The sequence below is a fragment of the Oryzias latipes genome, chromosome 14 (genome assembly GCF_002234675.1).
Source record: "Oryzias latipes chromosome 14, ASM223467v1".
Taxonomy (NCBI): domain Eukaryota; kingdom Metazoa; phylum Chordata; class Actinopteri; order Beloniformes; family Adrianichthyidae; genus Oryzias; species Oryzias latipes.
This window is the reverse complement of record NC_019872.2, coordinates 22,737,212-22,755,971: the sequence shown is the minus strand read 5'-3', so window position 1 is coordinate 22,755,971 and position 18,760 is coordinate 22,737,212. Positions and strand designations below refer to the sequence as shown.

General features: G+C 41.0%; 1 protein-coding gene across 4 annotated transcripts; it reads left to right on the top strand.

Moving 5' to 3' along the window:
* Nucleotides 1-474: 474 nt before the first annotated feature.
* On the top strand, nucleotides 475-18,043 carry map6 (microtubule associated protein 6). Of its 4 annotated transcripts, XM_023962417.1 has the most exons (5): nucleotides 476-1,388; nucleotides 7,919-8,132; nucleotides 8,281-8,495; nucleotides 14,011-14,121; nucleotides 17,551-18,043. In XM_023962417.1, exons 1-5 carry the CDS (start codon nucleotides 694-696, stop codon nucleotides 17,702-17,704), a joined length of 1,389 nt encoding a protein of 462 aa, XP_023818185.1. In that variant the 5' UTR covers nucleotides 476-693; the 3' UTR covers nucleotides 17,705-18,043. The 4 variants fall into 4 exon arrangements, with proteins under 4 accessions (XP_023818187.1, XP_023818188.1, XP_023818185.1 ...); XM_023962419.1 differs by lacking the exon at nucleotides 14,011-14,121 and having other exon boundaries at nucleotides 475-1,388; nucleotides 8,281-8,458; XM_023962420.1 differs by lacking the exon at nucleotides 17,551-18,043 and having other exon boundaries at nucleotides 475-1,388; nucleotides 8,281-8,458.
* The last annotated feature ends 717 nt before the right edge of the window (nucleotides 18,044-18,760 follow it).

Here is an 18,760-nt window from a genome sequence, read left to right as displayed (position 1 = left end):
ACAAAGGTTCAGTCAATGTCCTACAACTATGGCACAGCCACGTTCACTTGACTCTTCACCATGTCACCATCATGAACAGCATTCAAGCTCACCTCAGAAATAAAACATCTGTATTTAATGTTAAAGCGACTTTACAATTAAACGGTTTTATTAAAGCCTCTTCTATGTTGTTTTTGGGCCTGTGCTCTGTGTTGTGTAATGTAATGTTTTCATTTCCTGTCATTTGAACCAGTTTTACATTTTATTTGCTTTTTTGTTTTATTATTATTTTATTGTTTTATATGTAAAAAGTAACAGAAATGGATCTAAAACACGACTTGCAAAACTTGTTGAAAAGGTTGTTGTTGTTTTTTTTCCACAGACGGCTAAAACTTTAAGTGTGATCCCACAGCTGACTCCTGTTTGTGTTGATCGCCTTTTGTTTTTGTCAGTGTAACCGGAAGTGAAGCCTTCACACATGCGCGCGTGAGCTCTCCGGTGTGTGGCTCCGGGATGCTGAGAAGCAGAAGGGCGGGGCTGTGATGTGGATGCAGGGCGGAGGAGAGCAGCAGGACGAAAACACGATGGACGCACCGCGCGCGCGGGTTTAACGTCGCAGGATCCCTCATTGTTCTGATCAGACCGACACACCGAACCTCTCCGGTAAAGACTCTACTTTCTCTCGGTGGTTTCGGAGCCGCTGGTCCGCTCGGCATGGCGTGGCCCTGCATCAGCAGGGCGTGCTGCATGGCCCGCTTCTGGAACCAGCTGGACCATGCCGACATCGCCGTGCCCTTGGTGTTCACCAAGTACACGGACGCCTCCGAGATGCAGCACATCCAGCTGCAGCCGCAGCTCCCCCGTCCTCAGGCCCGGGTCGCCATAGAAACGCAGCCGTCTCGCTCAAAACCCCGCACCGCCACGGCGGCGCGCGGCCCGCGGAGGTGCGTGTCCGAGGAGCGCGTGTGCAGCTCGGTAATGCGCGAGGACTACAAGCACTGGAGAGTGCGACCCGAACCTAGCTGCAAACCCAAGAACGAGTACCACGAACCGGACACACCGTTCAACACCGAGACTCAGTACCAGAAGGACTTCAAGGCCTGGCCCATCCCAAAGAGGTACGACCACCCCTGGATACCCAAACCCGCCCCCTCTGCAGAGGAGCGCACACCGGAACGGTCCCGGCACTCCAAACAGCACGCAGCGGACGCGGACGGCGGCGTGGAGAAGAGCGCCGTCGCCGACAAGATTCAGGAGAAGGACCTGCTGAAGGAGAAGAAAAAGAGGAGCAGCAAGCAGGAGGCAGAGAGGAGAGTGATCCTGAAGCAGGCGGAGGGCAGAGGCCGCGCGGCGGTGGATGCGCTCAACAGGCAGATCAAGGAGGAGATCTCCACCGGCAGCTCCTACCGGTGAGTGGACTGAAGGCTCTGAACGATCCACCAAGCCTCCTTTACTTTACATGTCGTTTTTACAAACACTGTTTAGGCTTCATCTTTCTGCATAGTCCCACATTTGTCAATGATGATGCTAATATTGACTCAAAAATGGTGGTGGTGGTGGTGGTGGGGGGGGGGGGGGGCAGAGCTTTTTGCTGGGTGTAGCTGTGCCCTTACCCCAAGCTAAATTTAGTAGTGCCACTGAAGTGGTGAGCAATATTGCAGCTATCCAGCCGTTTTGATCCAGATTCCAGCTCAGACGAGGAAAACAAAGACGTACAGTACACTGATCTATTTGTCTGCAGGTGGATGCATCAGAATGGAGCAGAGCAGAGAGCTTGTGGCCCACTCAACAGATTTGCTACGTACCAAACATGATCTTTTTCAAACTGCATCTTTGTCATCTGCTACTGATTCACAACAATTTGAATAAAAAAATCCTCTGAAATTCAATTTTAAGTTTAATTCTCATTATACTTCCTCCATTAGAAAGACGCCACAGGAACATGTTAAAAGCACAGTTTTGTATTTAATTGGATTTTTTAAACATTCAGGCAAGATACTTTTTTAATCCAGAGACCCCAAAATTTCTCCAACCCCAAATTTGACCACCTTTATTTATTTATAGATTATTGTTAATAAGTGATTTATTTATATATATATATATAAAAAAAGTGAGGAATATATATATATATATATATATATGCTGCTTAATGCAGATGGCTTCATTAAGGATGAGAAAAATGTCCATTTTCAGAAAACTCAGTAAATCTGTCACCTGCTGCTGCACCCCAACAATGAATATTTTTATTAATTGCTTGGGGTCCAGTTTTCCATTACAGGACTTGATGATTCTCTGCTTTTTGCTGTAATTTGGTTGCTGAGGCGCATTCACTGGACTCAGACTTGCTTCAAGGTTCGTTCCCGCTGATCGTCCGTTATGTTTGATCTGATCACACGAGCTCTCTGTGGTTATAGTCACTGGATCTCTGGTCTTCAAGAAAAGTAGATTTTCAAGGTCAAAACCACAGAAAAGTTGGAGAAAGTATCATGGAGAAATGTAGTGCATTGAGGAAGCGCAGCTCAGACAGTTTCCTGTTTCCTTTTCATCCTGGTAAAGCTTGTCCTGCTGTGCTTGTGAGAAAGCATCTCAAAGGAAATTGTCCTAAATGTAGAAGGTTATGAAGTTAAATAAAACAGTTTAGTGTTGTTTGTCTAGAAACAAACACATGAACTGAAACATTCTAGGAAGGACTTCTTTCCTGTTGACTGTGCTCTCAGCAGAAAACCTGCAGTGCAGAAAGGCTTTGCTGCATGCAGAGACGAAGAGGATGCAGGTGAAAAAAGATGCCTTATGAACGGAAAGCGTGTTTTATATTTAACTATGGGCTGTTGTTTACCATGTGATTTGGGATTTGAAATTGAGCCACTATAAGCACTTGACCAGAATCGTACCGAGTGTTGTGTAATAGATGTCATGGCTTTAGGTTCGGGGATCAGGTTAATGACGATAATGAACTGAACGGTGGCTCACCACACACTTTATTTCATGTATGTTCAGTGATGTGAATTATGCGGTTGTTTGTTTGTTTTTTGTCTGGTTTTCTGTTAGAATTCTTGTGGAATAAACCATTTTCTTCAAGGGTCTGCAGAGCTTTGTGCTTTGACTGGAAGGCAGAAAATGGGATGGATTCAACCTCTTGGTGAAAAAGTGGGAATCACGCCTGAAGTCCCAGGACGGCTGCTTTTTCAAAAGCTGCTTTGATTTTTGTTCTTCCTCAAAGTAAAATCATTTCCTAACTGCTGTATCCCTTTATGGAGCTTCTCTTTAAAGTCAGCTAGTCCTGTAAGTGAGATGAAGTGCATCAGAGCTGATTAAGCTGGTGGTTTGTGACCCTGACCTGCAGCTCTGGTGCCTGATCGCTGCTCTGGTGGAGACGCTCAGTGGCTGCAGGTTGATCTGTGGCTGCCTGATAAGAGCATAAAACTGCGAATGCCCAAATTCACAACAACAGTCCTCTCAATGGGCTTTCATATAGGTAATTGAAAAAGTTAAACATAAAATTAAAGGATCATGAATACATGGAATTCAATAGGAATATATTAAATTGAACTAACAAACTGACTAAGCCAAACTGGACATACCTGCCCTTAGATCCCCCTTCGCGGGGGTCTAAACTCCTAAAAAAAAAACGGATTCCGGAAAAAATGAAAAAACCTTAGGGGTGCCCACATGAAGGAGGGATCCTCCCCCAGGACGGATGGGCGATTTACCAGAACTCATTGAAAAGAATTAACTTATCTTACACTACAACTACACATTTAAAGTCCAGCAGACGAGCTTCGTCCAGCCAAAGTAGGGGGGACGGCCGGGGGCGCGGAGTCAAGCCAGGAGTAGACAGGATCCACAGCCAGGTGTAGGAGCAGAGACGAGGTACACGGCCAGGTACGGAGCAGAGACGAGCCAGAGGCAGGATCCACAGCCAAGTGTGGGAGCAGCAGCAGAAATCTAATGACTAGATCTAACCAAGCTTTAGTGAACACATTCAGTAAAAGAATGATCTCTGTCCATAAAAGCCCCTAAAGGCCAGAAAAGATAACAGTTCTTTCGTGACAGATCTGGTGAAATTTTCAGAGCTTGAGCTATGTTTTAGAAACAAGACAGCAATTGCTGTTGAAGCGTGTACGTTTCAAATTTTGATTCTACAGTTTGATTCTGAGGCTCATTACGGTGGGGCAAAAAGTGTTTAGCCAACCACCAATTGTGTAAGTTCTTCCACTTACAAAGATGAGTGAGGCCTATAATTTCCAGCATAGGTATACCTCAACTATGATAGACAATATGAGAAAAAAAATCCAGGAAATCACATTGTCTGATTTTTACAGAATGTATTTGTAAATTATGATGGAAAATAGGTATTTGGTCATTGACAAACAAGCCAGATGTTTTCATTATATTACAAAATAATTCCACAATGAACCTGAAACTGTCCAGAAAACTTGGATTTGGAGTAGTCCATTTTGTCTATTTTTACTGCAAAAATTGAAATCAAGCTGTTTTTATGTTTTATAACAAAGATCAAACATGTACAGACCAAATAAGAATGGATAAATCCAGAAACAAAGCAAAGACAAGGTCAAAAAAATGTGAAAAACGGTCTAAAAATCTCCATTAAACTATACACAAATGGATTTAGCCAAGGGATATCACAATTATGTGTCATAACTCTTTTTATGTTTGTTTTAAACGAAAAATTTCAAAGCTAAACACTTTGTGAAACCTTTACGTTAAACTTTTATTGAAAGCTATACCAATTGGGGGTGTTAGTGTCATTCATTTTAAACAGCTGATGTGACTGGCAAACATACCAGCAAGTGCAGAGACTACTAAGGGTTAATGAGGGCCGTCTTTGTATTTTCCATCTGAAATTGTCTTATGTGAAACTTATCCTGCCTCAGTCTGACATGTGCTTCATCAGCACTGCATCTAAATAAAGCTTTTTCCATTCCTACCATTTAGTAAGTACAAAGAACACACTGATCAGACACAAACAGGCTTTATTGTTTCAGTCATATGTTTATTGAGAGCAGGGATGTTTCAGTACAGGTCTGTGGTTCTATTCTTTTTCACACCCAAACAGCCCCGGGTCATTAGTGAGTGTCATGCACTGGGTGCTGCTTGTTGTTGTATAACCTGCCTTTGCATGAAGGCTTCTTAGGCCAGTCAAGTGTTAAATTGGACTTCAATGCAAACACAGAATGTAAAGGCAGGAAGGGATTCTGTACTAAGCAGCCATGGCTCCACCAAGCCTTTGTGTTCTACATAAATGACAGGGGTGGAAACCATTAAGGCCTATCGTAAAGATAGAATCACTATAGCCCTGGTTTCTACTGGTTGATGAACTGTGGGATAATCTTTGATAAGCATCACTGATGATGAAGCTAAACAGGTTAATATGGGCCAAGTAAGTTAGCTCAGAAAAGTAAAGATATTGAATTTAGAGATTGAACTCAAACTTTTATCAGACAAACTTGATTGTTTTCACACTTTTCTGTCTGGTTTAATCTCTTAAAGTTCAAACCTTGACAGAAAAATAAGCCCAGCATGATGGAGATTGACTGACAATGCAAACAGCCAATCAGGATGCATAACACGAGGTGCTCAATAAAAGCACAAAATAAACAAATGCAGAATTGTAGGGCTGGGTTAATAAAATCAATTAATCGATCTGAAATTGCAGTAGTATGTGAACAGTAAAAGATTAATATAAATATCTTCAAAACATTAATAGATTATTATTTTATTCCTGTCCAAATATGTCTAAATGTGTACATTGAATTTAATCGAATCAAAACAAGTGGATCAAAGAATCGAAAATTAAATCAATCCAGGTTCTGGTGAAACAAATCACATTTATTCTGGAAGTTATATGTGATACCCAAATTGCACTGAATAAAAAAAAGGGGCAAAACTGCTAAGGACCACTGAAAGAAGCAATTTGCTGTTATTTATTTTGCAAAAATCACTTTTAAGCTGTTTCATTTATAACTTAGCTCCACATGGAACTGATTCCTGAACGCTCTCTGAACTCTATCTCCTGCTGCTGTTGAGTTCAATATTTCACACATATGTAAAACCCCACAGGTAGTCAAAACACATCTGTTTGTTATTACCAGAGTTTGGATGGTATCTCATTGTGGTCCAGATGTTATTAAAGAATCAAATACAGATTTTTTTACAGTGTTGGAAACAATATTTATATTTACATGACATTGTTTAGCTTGCAAACATTTTATACTCCTGATAGATTTTGAGCTGGAATTCCTCTGTTTGAGAGCAACACTGATAAAAATAGTAATTTTGGTGTTTTTAACATGTTCTTGTGACACATTTTCTGATTATGGAGAACATATAACAGGAAATTAACTAAAAGTTGCATTTCTGATGCATCCACCTGCAGACAAATAGATCCATGAATGTCTTTGTTTTCCTCGTCTGAGCTGGAATCTGGATCTAAACTGTACAGCTGGATAGCTCCATTATTGATAAATATTGTGGTTGTATGGCTAATGGTAGGTTGGGAGTGCGAGGACTTGTAAACCAGCAGGAGAGCGTGTAAACAGATAGGTGACAGGAAATGAGGGCGCGTTTATTCTGTGCCAACGGTCCCGCCCACAGCTCAGAGGTGAATTTCTACTGAACTACTGCTGCACTGCCGAAAATATGTCTTAGAAAATGACACAGATTTTTTGATTTTGGCTAAAAACAGCACAATCATAATTAAAAGACCACTCCGAACGCTTCAACAAGCGATCAAAAGACGATCACAGCACTGGTGTATCATTTTATTGCCATTTAAAGTGTGATTTACATCCTTATCTCGAAATAAACCACAGTTTGGTACAAGAGGTGACCAAGCATCTAACAAAGTTGTGTCCTCATCTTGTGATTCACATAAAATGAGTAGAGAAAAAATGGTTGTGAACACCTGGAGTTTCCATCCATCTATTTTCCAGGCCTGCTTAATCCCTTTTAAGGTCACAGGGTTGCTGGAGCCTATCCCACTCACTGATAGGCTGTCAGAAGGGATGTCACAATTCTGAATTTAAAACTGAACTGTATGTTACACTACTGAACCGGATTATGAGGTCACCTGGAGTTTGTGAAACATTCATGCGTAACTATTGCCTCTTACTGCAACTTTATGTCTCTAATTTAATATGGGTTGTTAAACGGCCTATGTCATGCAAAGCGCTATTTGCTCCATTCAACTCTGATTATTTCTCTAAAAACCTGCACTCTGAAAGTCAGCCCCTCCTAATCCACAAAAACGAGCGGGTTCTAACATTGTGATGTCACACAGAGAGGAACAGCCCCTTCCAAGAAGAGGCTGCACTGCCAGCTCCGCCCCCAAGCTAACACACACACACGCTTTCTCCACAGAGCCAGCGGTCATTGGCTAAATGCTTTCCTTTTATATGAACAATCTGCACATCCATCTTTGCAAAAGTTTGGATGCTGTTTGTTTTCTTAGAAGAAACACAGACACGCTGACGAGGCCGGCTCTAGGATGGCATCATAAAATGGGCGGCACCCACAATGAGCAAAAGCTGCTGGCTCAGAGATCGAGTCGTCTTACTTCCAGGAAGAAAAGGGTTAAGGAAAATAAATAAAAAATGTTTTATAGTGTGCCATAGTGATGTATTATCATATCTATGGATATAGTTTACTCTGAAAGGCTTAAGAAAAGCATAATAAAGGCCCTTTAAATTCCATTGTTGAGCTTCAGTGTTTTGATCACGAGTTCTGCTGCTTCAGGGGTTGTTTTTGTGTGAACTCAGCCAAATGTCTGTAAGGGCAAAAGCAACGCTAAAACTTCTGTAGAAATCAGGTGATTGGTGAGCTGATTTGCACCAATAGAACCTATTCACTGACAAAAAGTGCTTTATAAACAAAAAAAGCAAAGTAAAAAAGCAACTAATACTCTGTTGTTCCCTAACAGGACTGAGTTTAAGGCTTACAGAGATGTGAGGCCAGTGAGGATGATCCGGGCCAAGTCTCAGTACCTGCCGCCAGATGAGAGGCCTAGCTTAGAGACCAGCTACAGCGCCACCTTCAAAGTCCAAACCCCGCTGCAGCCAGCTGATAACAAAGCACAAGAGAGGAGGAGGATACGCAGCTTATACAGCGAACCCTACATTGATCCCAGCAAACAGGTGAGAACTCAAGAGTTTAAATCAAAAGAAGGGGAACAAGTGGGAAGGTAACCTTGCAAGAGTCTGACGTCGAAATGTCCTTGTGGTAAGGAGCCCTGCCTAGACAGCTCAGCTCAGGAATCTCTTTTTCAATGTCTGACACCCCCAGGTTGACAGGTATAGTCCCACATGCTCCAAACCCAAAAAGTCTGGAGCCACTTCTGCAGGCCAGGGCAAACCATTGAAGAAAGCCAAAGACAAGCAGACCACCCCCCTGAAGGGCTCCAAGAAGGCAACTTTGGAGAACCAGCCTCAGGATCGTCCAGCAGTGGGGGACAAGGAGAAAAGTAAAGAGATCAACAACAAACTGGCTGAGGCAAAAGAGTAAAAATCATTTAGACCTAATTTTTCTTTTCTTTTCTTTTTGGGGGAAATGAACTCAGAGGCTGCAAAGTGATTTCAGGTTTTAGTAAAGATTTGGTTTAACATCTGTGTTTGCTCTTCTCTTGGTTCCTCTTTTCCATCCTGTCTTGCTACATCTTTGCTGTAATTGTAAAATAGATTTAGAATCGTTTGTCAGGGATTGAATGTGACACACCATTGCTAAAGTAATGAGAGCATCTTCCTTCCTGTCTTCACCACTTTATGCCACCCACCACCCCCACTCTGCTCGCCTCCATCTCCGGGTTGCCATGGCTACTGGCTGCCTGGCCAACCAATAGACAGCCCAAGATGCATGGGCCCAGTTACAAACAAGTCTGAATGGTTGGCTTTGATCTGCTGAGCAGATTCCTGCATTGTATTTATCAAGGATTTAATTTTTCTTTTCTGTTTAGAAATAAATAAATTACTAAAATTCCCTCTCAGATTTTAACAGAAGGTTTGAAAATCTTTGATAAATAGCTGCTTGGGAAGTTTCTGCTCCATGGCTTGCTTGTAAACCTGTCTTTTTTATTTTTTGATAGTGGAACTAAAATGTGTGTTTTGTTTTACAACTATCAAAGCTTTTTCAAATGGGATGCAGTAATCAGCTTTTCATATGAGACTGGTTTGCAAAGCAAAATGTTGTCTTCTGAAGGAGAACTCCAGTCATACATGGCCCTGTCCTGTTGCCACAGCCAGTGGGACCGTGACAACAGGACCATCCGCTCTCTCAGCAATGACATCTGCCGTTTATTGCAGTTTCACCAGGACTGTGCAGTTCAGCCGTAGGTTTTGTCACCACAGTATGTCTTGTGTTCTGACAGAGATGAGTGTGGAGGAGCTGTAAATGTTGCGTGGAGTGGTACGGCGGGTATCCCGTCCCACAAGCGTACGGCTGTCAGTCTCAGAGCTTGTCACTCACCAGAGTGGTCTTTACCAACAAAGCCGTCTGTCAGTTGTACGTCAGCACTAAAATGCGCTCAAACACAAACATCCATTTGTTTTGGTTGATGCGAAACCAGTTCGACTGCTGTGGCAGCTCGACATTTGCTGCCAACAATCAAACTAGTTGCGTTTTTTCCTCAATGACATCATGTTTTATACCTTATAGACCAACAGCAACACAGAGGTGTGGTCTCTATTACCAAAGGCTATGAAGCCAAGACACGATGTGGTTTGAAACAAAACATTGACATTCATTTTGTAATGATCATGCTTTTGCTTCATGTCTATGCAACTAATAACCTGGTTGGTGAAAATGTCCTTAGTTTAAAAAGTAAGCTTGAATCACATTGTGTTGTACTTCTTGTATATTTAAACCCCTACCAACATTTATTGAATTGTATCTTAAAATTGTCCAAAATTGTTCAAAAGTCAGTGTTCGCTAAGTTTTATATTTATTATTATGGTGAGAAATTTCTTGTTTTTAGATTTAAAAAAGCCCAGGATGGCCCTGACTATAGATATCACACAGTTCAAACCATCAGACATATAACTACTGAGTTCACTGTGAGTTGTCTAAAGCCTTTACTTCAGTTTTCAGTGTGCATAAAGCCCCAAAAGACAAAAGATGTTTGTCTGTCATTATAACACCGCTAATATATATAGCCATATATAGATGGCTGTATATTTTGCTGTCTTTGTAGCTAACATGGCTTCTTCTGTCCTTTGACTGTATAAGAGAATATTATTTTTGAACGCTACCATGTTGGAGCCAAAAATTGTCAGTAAGCAATGATTGGTCCAAATCGATCTAACTCCAACCGCCAATCAGGAGTGAGCTTGTTGGAAGGCCACACCTCTACCAATTGAAAGCGGCCTCAGGAAAATCTATCAATCAAACGTTTTAAATGTTCATTGTGAGATCACATACTTTTATTGAGCCATCTGATCGGTCAATTTAAAACTTGAATAATTTGCACTGTAGAAAAAAATATAATTTAAATAAATTGGGATTATCAAGAACATGTTGAAAAACGTATCAGAGCAAGACTAGTTATTCTGACGAATACAACAACTGACTAATAGCTGTTTATTTCTCTATTGAAGTCTATGGGACTTTGGAACCATGGAACCAGTAGGTATTTCCTGTTTGGAATGTCAGGGAGGAGGGGTTTCTCAGTCCAGTTCTCATGTACAGTCAATGGCTCAGTCCTAGGATGCATGGGAGGTAGCATGCTGTTGCTCACATCTGCATCAGAATGTCTGAAAACAGTAGCATCGGGCATCTCAACTATCAATCCACTTTTCTCTCTGCATCATATTAAAATAAACAACTGATGTATTTATGGTACGTCTAAAATAGTAGCCAGTATATTTACAAGAACAACCTTTTTATAGATTTTGTCCAGAGAACTTCATTGCATTTCTTTAACATGCTCTTGGGCATGCTCTTTAGGCTTTCGGTGGAACTTTGGAATTACTTTAACACAGCTTTAATACATTTTAGTTCAGTCATTGTTCTTCACTGCTGCTGCATTTGAAGCTGGCGCTTTAACTTATCCATTTTCAGAAAACACAATTCTCAAAGCCTGCATTAACTCAAGGCTAGCCCCTCTCAAGGGAGAACAGCTCAGGACTGACAATAGTTGCAAATAAATTATGTCAAATAGTAGACTAGAAGAATCTAATCTAATTGGAAGAACTGTGCAAATGTGCCGGTGAAACATGGTTTAAACTAGACAGTTGTTGAGGTACATGTTGCACAATTGATTACATTGGATAAGGTTACGGTTGTGGCATTTTCTAATTTAATTATTTTAGGAGTTTTAAAATGGGACAGTGCACATTTATCAACATTTGCATCAATGTAAATACGCCAGAGTTAACACATTGGCTACATTTCATCCATTTTTCCTGAGACAGGTACCCTACAAACACAATGCCCAGATTACATCACACAACATTTAACACAATGCACAAAAAAAGCAGCTAGCACACACCTCTAAGAGACCCCCCAGTTTGGCTAACATTAGTCCAGTGTCTTCTAATCCAGTGGTCCCCAACCTCCAGACCGGTACCGCTTTATGGGACAGTGCAGTGCAGTGAAAAAGACACATTATTGTTTTCCATTTTGTTTATAATCTGATTCTGAAGGACGTTTTCTTTTGAAAAACAGCTGAATTCTCTCCACCACATCTGACTTATTCTTGATCTTGTCAAGTCGCTCTTTCACGTCAAAGCTAGCAGAGTTAACAAAAAACAAAAGTATCTGGAAATTTTGTTTTTTTAAAGAAAAGGTCCAGTGAAGAATCAGAAGAAAACAGTTTGATTTTAAAGAAACAGAAAGCTGCACTTAACAGACAAAAACCAGGATTCTTTACTCTCTATATGGATTTTCTGCGACAGATGTTCTCAAAAAAACATTGTAATAACACAGAATATTTTGTAACTGCCTGTCTAATGTCACGAGGATGCTACTAATAAAGTTTTTCAAACAGTAAATTTACATTTATTATACCATGGTCCAGGTAAATACTGTATTGTGATTGGCTGCTGGGTGTAGATTAAATAAGGGTTAATGGCCGACGAAGTATACATTATCACTTTTTAACACACGCCGCGGAAGTCTCGTTGGTTCCACAAAGTGCATTAAAAAGTGATAATGCACACTTTGAAGGCCATTAACCCGCTCATACCATGGTCACTTACAAAAGAAATAAATAGTTATATGTTTTTAGTCCCTAATTTTTGTTTTTTTCCAATTTGGAGCGCTTTTCTCACAAAAAGCGAACTATTTGTTATGTTGCGCCGCACCACGTAACAAGTAATCCGCATTGCGCCGCACCACCGCTGCAGTCAAGATTTGATGATTTAAAGCGATACATATATGCTGATGGTCATGATGGGTTGAATAAAGCATCACTTCAGAGAGAAAGTTCACCTCTTACCGCTTATTTTTGTCCAAATGATAAAGCAAAAGGTTGTTTTAATGAAGCCGGCGCAGTGATACACAACATTTAAGCTAGGTGACCGGAACTTATTTTTTCACCGTGCGGTTATCCTGTGGAACATCACTTTTTAACACACACCCAGCAGCCAATCAGAATTGAGTATTCACCCAGACCATGGTATAATTTCTGATAATGCACACTTCGTTGTCCTTTATACCTTACTTATCATATAGAAAATACCAGTTTCAGTGACCATTTGGGATATTTCTTTGTTTTTTTTGTTGTATTTATCTGTTGAGCCTTAAAAGTCAGACGAGGCTGAAGTTGGCATCTGAATTTGTAGCTTCCACTTTTACAGTTATGGGCGAATAGAAACTCTATATCACATTTTAATGACTCCTACACCAAATCCAGAGCATAAACAAAGTTCAAAGCCGTTGGAGATATTTGACAGAAGAAGAAGATAAACATCACCCTCTAAAGTTAAGGAAAACTGGAGGCTAAAAAATCAGACACCAACTTCAGCCTCATGCTCACCGCTCCTGACATTATATTGGTACGAGGCCTGAAAAGAGTTGGGGACCACAGATTTCTCTCATGACTTTATTTTTCTGAGTTACGTAGACTAAATGCTTAAGGATTTGAGATGTGATCTAGGCACCTTGAAAACTCCCTCTCTTTTTTTATGTCAAAAAACATTTAGAGACCTTTAAGAAACTCCCCAAATTCTGTCCGCAAATGTTCTTAACCGGTCAATGCTCATCCATGATGCAGAACAGAACTACCTGACAGCAGTGGTAGCCATCGCCATCATACCTGTGTGCGAGCTGAGCGAACGTCTCATCAACACTTCTGCTCCAACTCATCAGCATTTTGCAGCCTTTGATGTGGGAGGGGTCTTGTCGTGTAACACGTGGGGGTTGTTTTGGCAGTGAATTTCAACCGTGCTTAGCACACCACACTTTTGGTGCTATCTTTGTGTAAGTATAGATAAGGATAAAAAGCTAAAAGAAGGTTTTGTCGTAGACAAAAAAAAAACTGTGACGTGCTTTTCTGCTTGCTCGTATTTAATGAAACATTGCAAATAAATGCAAAAGTAGAAAATGCAGTGTCTTCTTTGCTTCTTTTCCTTTAAAAGAAATGCCTAAAGGTTGCAGGTTAGTGGTTGCAGGTATTTGTCAGCATTTCTTCAGTTCAAATTTGTGTCTTTGAGACATATTTCATATTTAAGTGATATCCACATGGAAGAGAATTTGCTTTCCGGGCCTCTTGAAATGCATATCTAAAACTGCACCACATTTTGGCTGGGACATCTTTTCCAGGCCCTGCATGTTACCTGCACGTGAGAGCTGCAGAATATATTATTTGTGCATTGTGTCTTAATATATTCCAAAAACGTCTCCATATTGATGGGAAACATGCAGAGGGAAAGATGCCCAGAAGCTTTTTCGAGAGCTAGAACGTATGTTTCATGTTATCTTTGCTGATGTGACACTGTTTGCTCAAATATGTTACAGAATTTATGAATGATACCGTGTCTCATCTGTCTTTTGCTAATAAGTGACATTCTGATTCATTTGAAGGGTTGTGCTAAAACAGTACCACTACATACAACTCTGCCAGCCAATCCGAGATATTGGCTGGGTGCAGACTCTAAAGCAACACCTGTGGGGCTGTGCACTACCCAATCCCAGGTAATCACAAGAGCAGGAGCAGGAGAGCCGAACGGAGCCGGAAATGTCTCTCATTTTCATTCATACATGCTCATGCAATTGTAATATGCTTTCAGTTACAATGGCATACTTTTTTTTCTAGCAATCCACAACATTGTTTGTATTTCTCTTCCATATGGACTCTAGAATGTGACAGGAAATAGAAAAAGGGGCTCACTGCCCGACTGCTGTCACATCCCACATGTCATTTCTCCGAAATTGGCTCCTCTGAAAGGAACCTAGAAGTTTGGTTCAAGTATCTCCAACCATTCCTGAACTGACTGCTGCACTGCACCTTCTACCCATGTTCCTTCATTAAACTGCATGACGTCTCCCTCTTGTAATGCTACGTTCACACGCAGGTGACGCGCGTTCAAGAACGCTCCAAAAGAGCGTTCACACTGGACAGGCAAGGAAGGGCTTCTACTTTCTCTTCGGTTTACTAGCGCTTACACCATGGTCCGGGTGAATACTCGATTCTGATTGGCTGCTGGGTGTGGATTAAAAAGTAATATACCACAGTGATAACGCATGCCTAAAAAAGAAGTTCCAGTCACATAGCTTAAGCCTTAAATGTTCTATATCACTGCGCTGGCTTCTCTAAAACAAACTTTAGCTTCATCATCTGGACAAAAACAAGCGGTAAGAGGTGAACTTTCTCTCTGAACTGATGCTTTATTTAACCCATCGGGACGATCAGCATATATATATATATATATCGCTTTATATCGCTGAATCTTGACTGCACCACGCTATCCCAGGTATCACGCTATCACGTTATCGTGACAAGGCGCCGCACCACGTAACAAATAGTTCGCTTTTCGTGAAAAAAACGATCCATATCGCAAAAAAACAAGAATTAAGGACTAAATACTGGTTAATATGTATTTCTTTTGTAAGTGACCATGGTATAAGCGGGTTAATGGCCTTCGAAGTGTGCATTATCGTTTTTTAACGCACTTCAGACGGTTCAGGCTTCCACGGCGTGCGTTAAAAAGTGATAACGCACACTTCGTCGGCCATCACCCCTTACTTGTATGACACCTACAGTTGGAACAGACTTGGTGCAAAATGTCAAAGTGGTGCAAATCTTTTGAGTCCAGGCTTTTTCTCTCACAGCTCTATTCCGACATATGAAAGACTTGGTGTCATATGATTCCGGCCAGGCACAAAAATCTCAAACGTTGGCACTTCCTGGAATTATAAAGAATGCCATCCATGTGTCACTACCAAATCAGAGTGTGACCTGGTTTAACTTTCAACGCACCTTTGATGAATTCTGTGCGTTGAGTCCGAAAACAGTCATGGAAACTTGGGTAGCAGCGCATAAACAAGAGAGTTTTGAACGCAGAAGCCCGAACGTTTGCATTAACTTTTTCACTGAAAGTGGTCGCATTGCTGATGGTGGTGTGAACGTAGCTTACGAGATAGGGCACGGACTCTATTCACACAACGGCAAAAAAAAAAAAAGACATCAGTTCAATATACAAATGTTATTTTATTCATTCAAAACCTGTTTCCAAAGCATGCTGTTGCTTTTTTTTAATTTTTGACTTGCAATATGAGCTTTTTTTTTCATTATTGTGGCCTCGGCTTCACACTCTAGAAAGTGTAATGAGTCTGAGCATGGATAAGATGAGAGCTAAAGTATGAATGGAATGAGGGGAACGCCGCTGCCTTGGAAAGAGACATTTCAGAGGAAATAGTAAGTGCATGCTAAAGATCTCACCTTCGGCATCTCCAGTCAAATGTGATTTGAAATGACCAACTGCTGGATTGTATGTTGTAGCTATGCTTTCAAAGAACAGCCCGAGACCCTTATTGCGCCCTTGGGGTGTGTTTTTACTGCTTGGTTTATGGTCCTGGAACAGACCTGCATGGAGCCCACAATGTTAGCATTAAGTCCTGTTGTTCTTAAATAGAGTTCTGTGTTTGAAACCAGCAGCTAAAGTCTAACATTCTGCAGGTCAACGCTCAAGTTCTGAAGTTTACCAACAGCATGTTAAATAATGAATCTAATGAAAAGTTCTGTAGACCTGAGTTGTAAACTCACTGAGCTGGTTCAGGTAAACAGGGCATTAAGGCAAAATAGTGAGTCATGGTATCTTCCTTCTATCTTTGATATGCATGAATGATGCTGCCAATGCTGAATGCAGTGAGCTTAGTTTGCTGGTCTTAGCCTATTACATTAGATTTAGGGATATTATTATTACTGTTATTGGGGTATTATAATGCAAAAAGGCTCTTTCTTGATTGTGGGGATGCTGTAGTTCTTGAGCTTGGCCTTATTTTTGAGTGTTTATTAGTCCACTTTTGTTTTATTAAACCTGCTCCAACAAAAACGTTTACAGGAAGACCAACATTTTCTTCTTTTGCGTTTCCATCATCCTTTGCCGACAAGGAGTGTCGAAGGGCAGGGATGGCCAGTTTAGTTTAGTTTTAGTCTAAGTTTAAGTTTAGCGATCAGCTATTGTATTTTATGACTGATTTTATGTTTTTGTATAAAAAAACAGTGTGAAGGCCACTGAGACAACCGTGTTGTGATATTGGGCTATAATATAAATGAAATTGAATGGAATTGCTGCATTTAAATGTAAAAGCTTCTGATCTATCTACAGGTGTCTGCAGCAGACATTGCCTACTATCATTAGTATGTTATCTGTGGCTCAGTAACTAATAGCTTTTTTATCTGCTTGGTTGTACTGTTAGTTACTATTCATTTTTGCCATTCTGCTCTTTTTTTCATGGAGCTCCATCCCCGAAACCCAATTTTGTTATCTTGTGCACACAAGATAAAAACATGTTTCCACACTACAATTACACAGTTGGTGTGTGTTTTATTTGTGTGCACAGCATTGACTTAAAAACACTTCCTTGGACTTTTAGTCATGAAAAAAGTGTTCATTCTGCATTATCCAGTGATATTTTAGTATCTATAGCATTGTCTTTCTAGCATGTTAGCATGCAGACTTCAAAATTAACATTGACAAATGATATTGCTGACTGGAGTTGCATCCTCAGCGTATGCATGGAACAATGGGCTCATACACTACAGCACCAATACAATGTCAACACTGGTGGTGGTAAGTCCAGGAGCATGTAGGTTTGATGCAGGACCATAAACCAAGCTTAGACTCACACAGAACCACAAACGGGTCAAAGCACAGGAGTAAATGCTACTTTGACCTAAAGTTAAGGCACTGAAAGGTTAAAAAAAGACATCATATAAATGATTGGTTTCTGCTGTGTTGTAGAATCAGACTGTTTTGTTTTTGTCTCTTTTCTAGGTTTGTCTTGAAATGAGCACTCTCAGCGCAACCCAACAGCCTGTGCTTGGTCTGAAAGAGCTGCCTCATTTTGTGTCTTTTTCTGTCTCCTTCTTTGGTGTCTTAACCATGTGCTGCCTCCTAGAGATGCTAAGGACGAGGTACTCCGACCCAGTGATCATCATTCCCAGAGTGCTTCTGGAGGAGGACCACAACCACCTATGGAGAGAAGTGAACCTCGGAGGAGCGGCGGGGTCGTACGCTTTGCCGTAGATGTGAATCAATCTGAGCGTCCCTGAATGTGAAGATTCCCCCACAAGCAGAGACTGCTCCTCTATTCCGTCAATACCTAAGGTTTAGGCTGTATTAGTAAAAGAAGTGACAACCATGAAAAATGTTCTGCAGACCAAGTATAAGATCACATTTGTGAAATGCAGGTGTAAACAGCCTGTGAGCACTATCACACTATCACAGAGGTGCTACGTTCTTTTGTGGTTCCATGCATTCAATTTTGGGAACCTATTTTGTTATTATTTAACTACAATATCATACCAGGAAGTGCTTGATAATTGCAAACACATCTGTAATATACTATCATCACTTTTAGTCTGAATAAATGAATAACTTGCAGATTTTCACATTGTGGTGTCAAGTTTTTTGAAAACTTTTGCGCGGAGTATGTTGGTGAGCGGTCTTTGGTGCATGCATGGTCTGTGGTGTTCACACTGGACAAACAGGAGAAGGCTTCCTGTTCCGCTTCTTTTTCTACTGTGTCCACCACCGACAGTGGGAAGAGGCTTGATGTGAAATGTCAAAGCGGTGCAAATCCCGCTATTTGGGCATGAAACAGAAACAGTTCGGTTCATTGCTTGCGTCCTTGCAATGGATTACCATCATTTCAGGAGAGTTGCCTTGGTTTATCTTTTTTTGTAAAAACAAACTTATATCTTCAGGCTCGTCGCCGTGCTTGGGTTCACCAGATAACCCAGCTGCCCTCTAAATTTGGTTTGACCTAGTCTAAGTTTGACCTGGTTTAGCTGGCAACATGCTTTCGGTTGCCAGGCATGTAGTACATAGAGCCTGAAAATGAATGATTGTAAAAAGTGATGCGTGAATGCAAGAGTTTTGAACACCAAAGCCCAAAACTTGCATTTACACAGACTTTCTTTGGAAATGGCCACTTGAACACACGTTGCCAATGGTGGTGTGAACGTAGATTGATAAGGAGACAGGAGGCAGAGCTGGAGGTAGCAGAGATAACGATGCTGAGGTTCTCTTCAGGAATTACCAGGATGGAGAAAATCAGGAATTAATTCATAAGAGGAACAGCTTGTGGTAGATGTTTGGGAGATGCA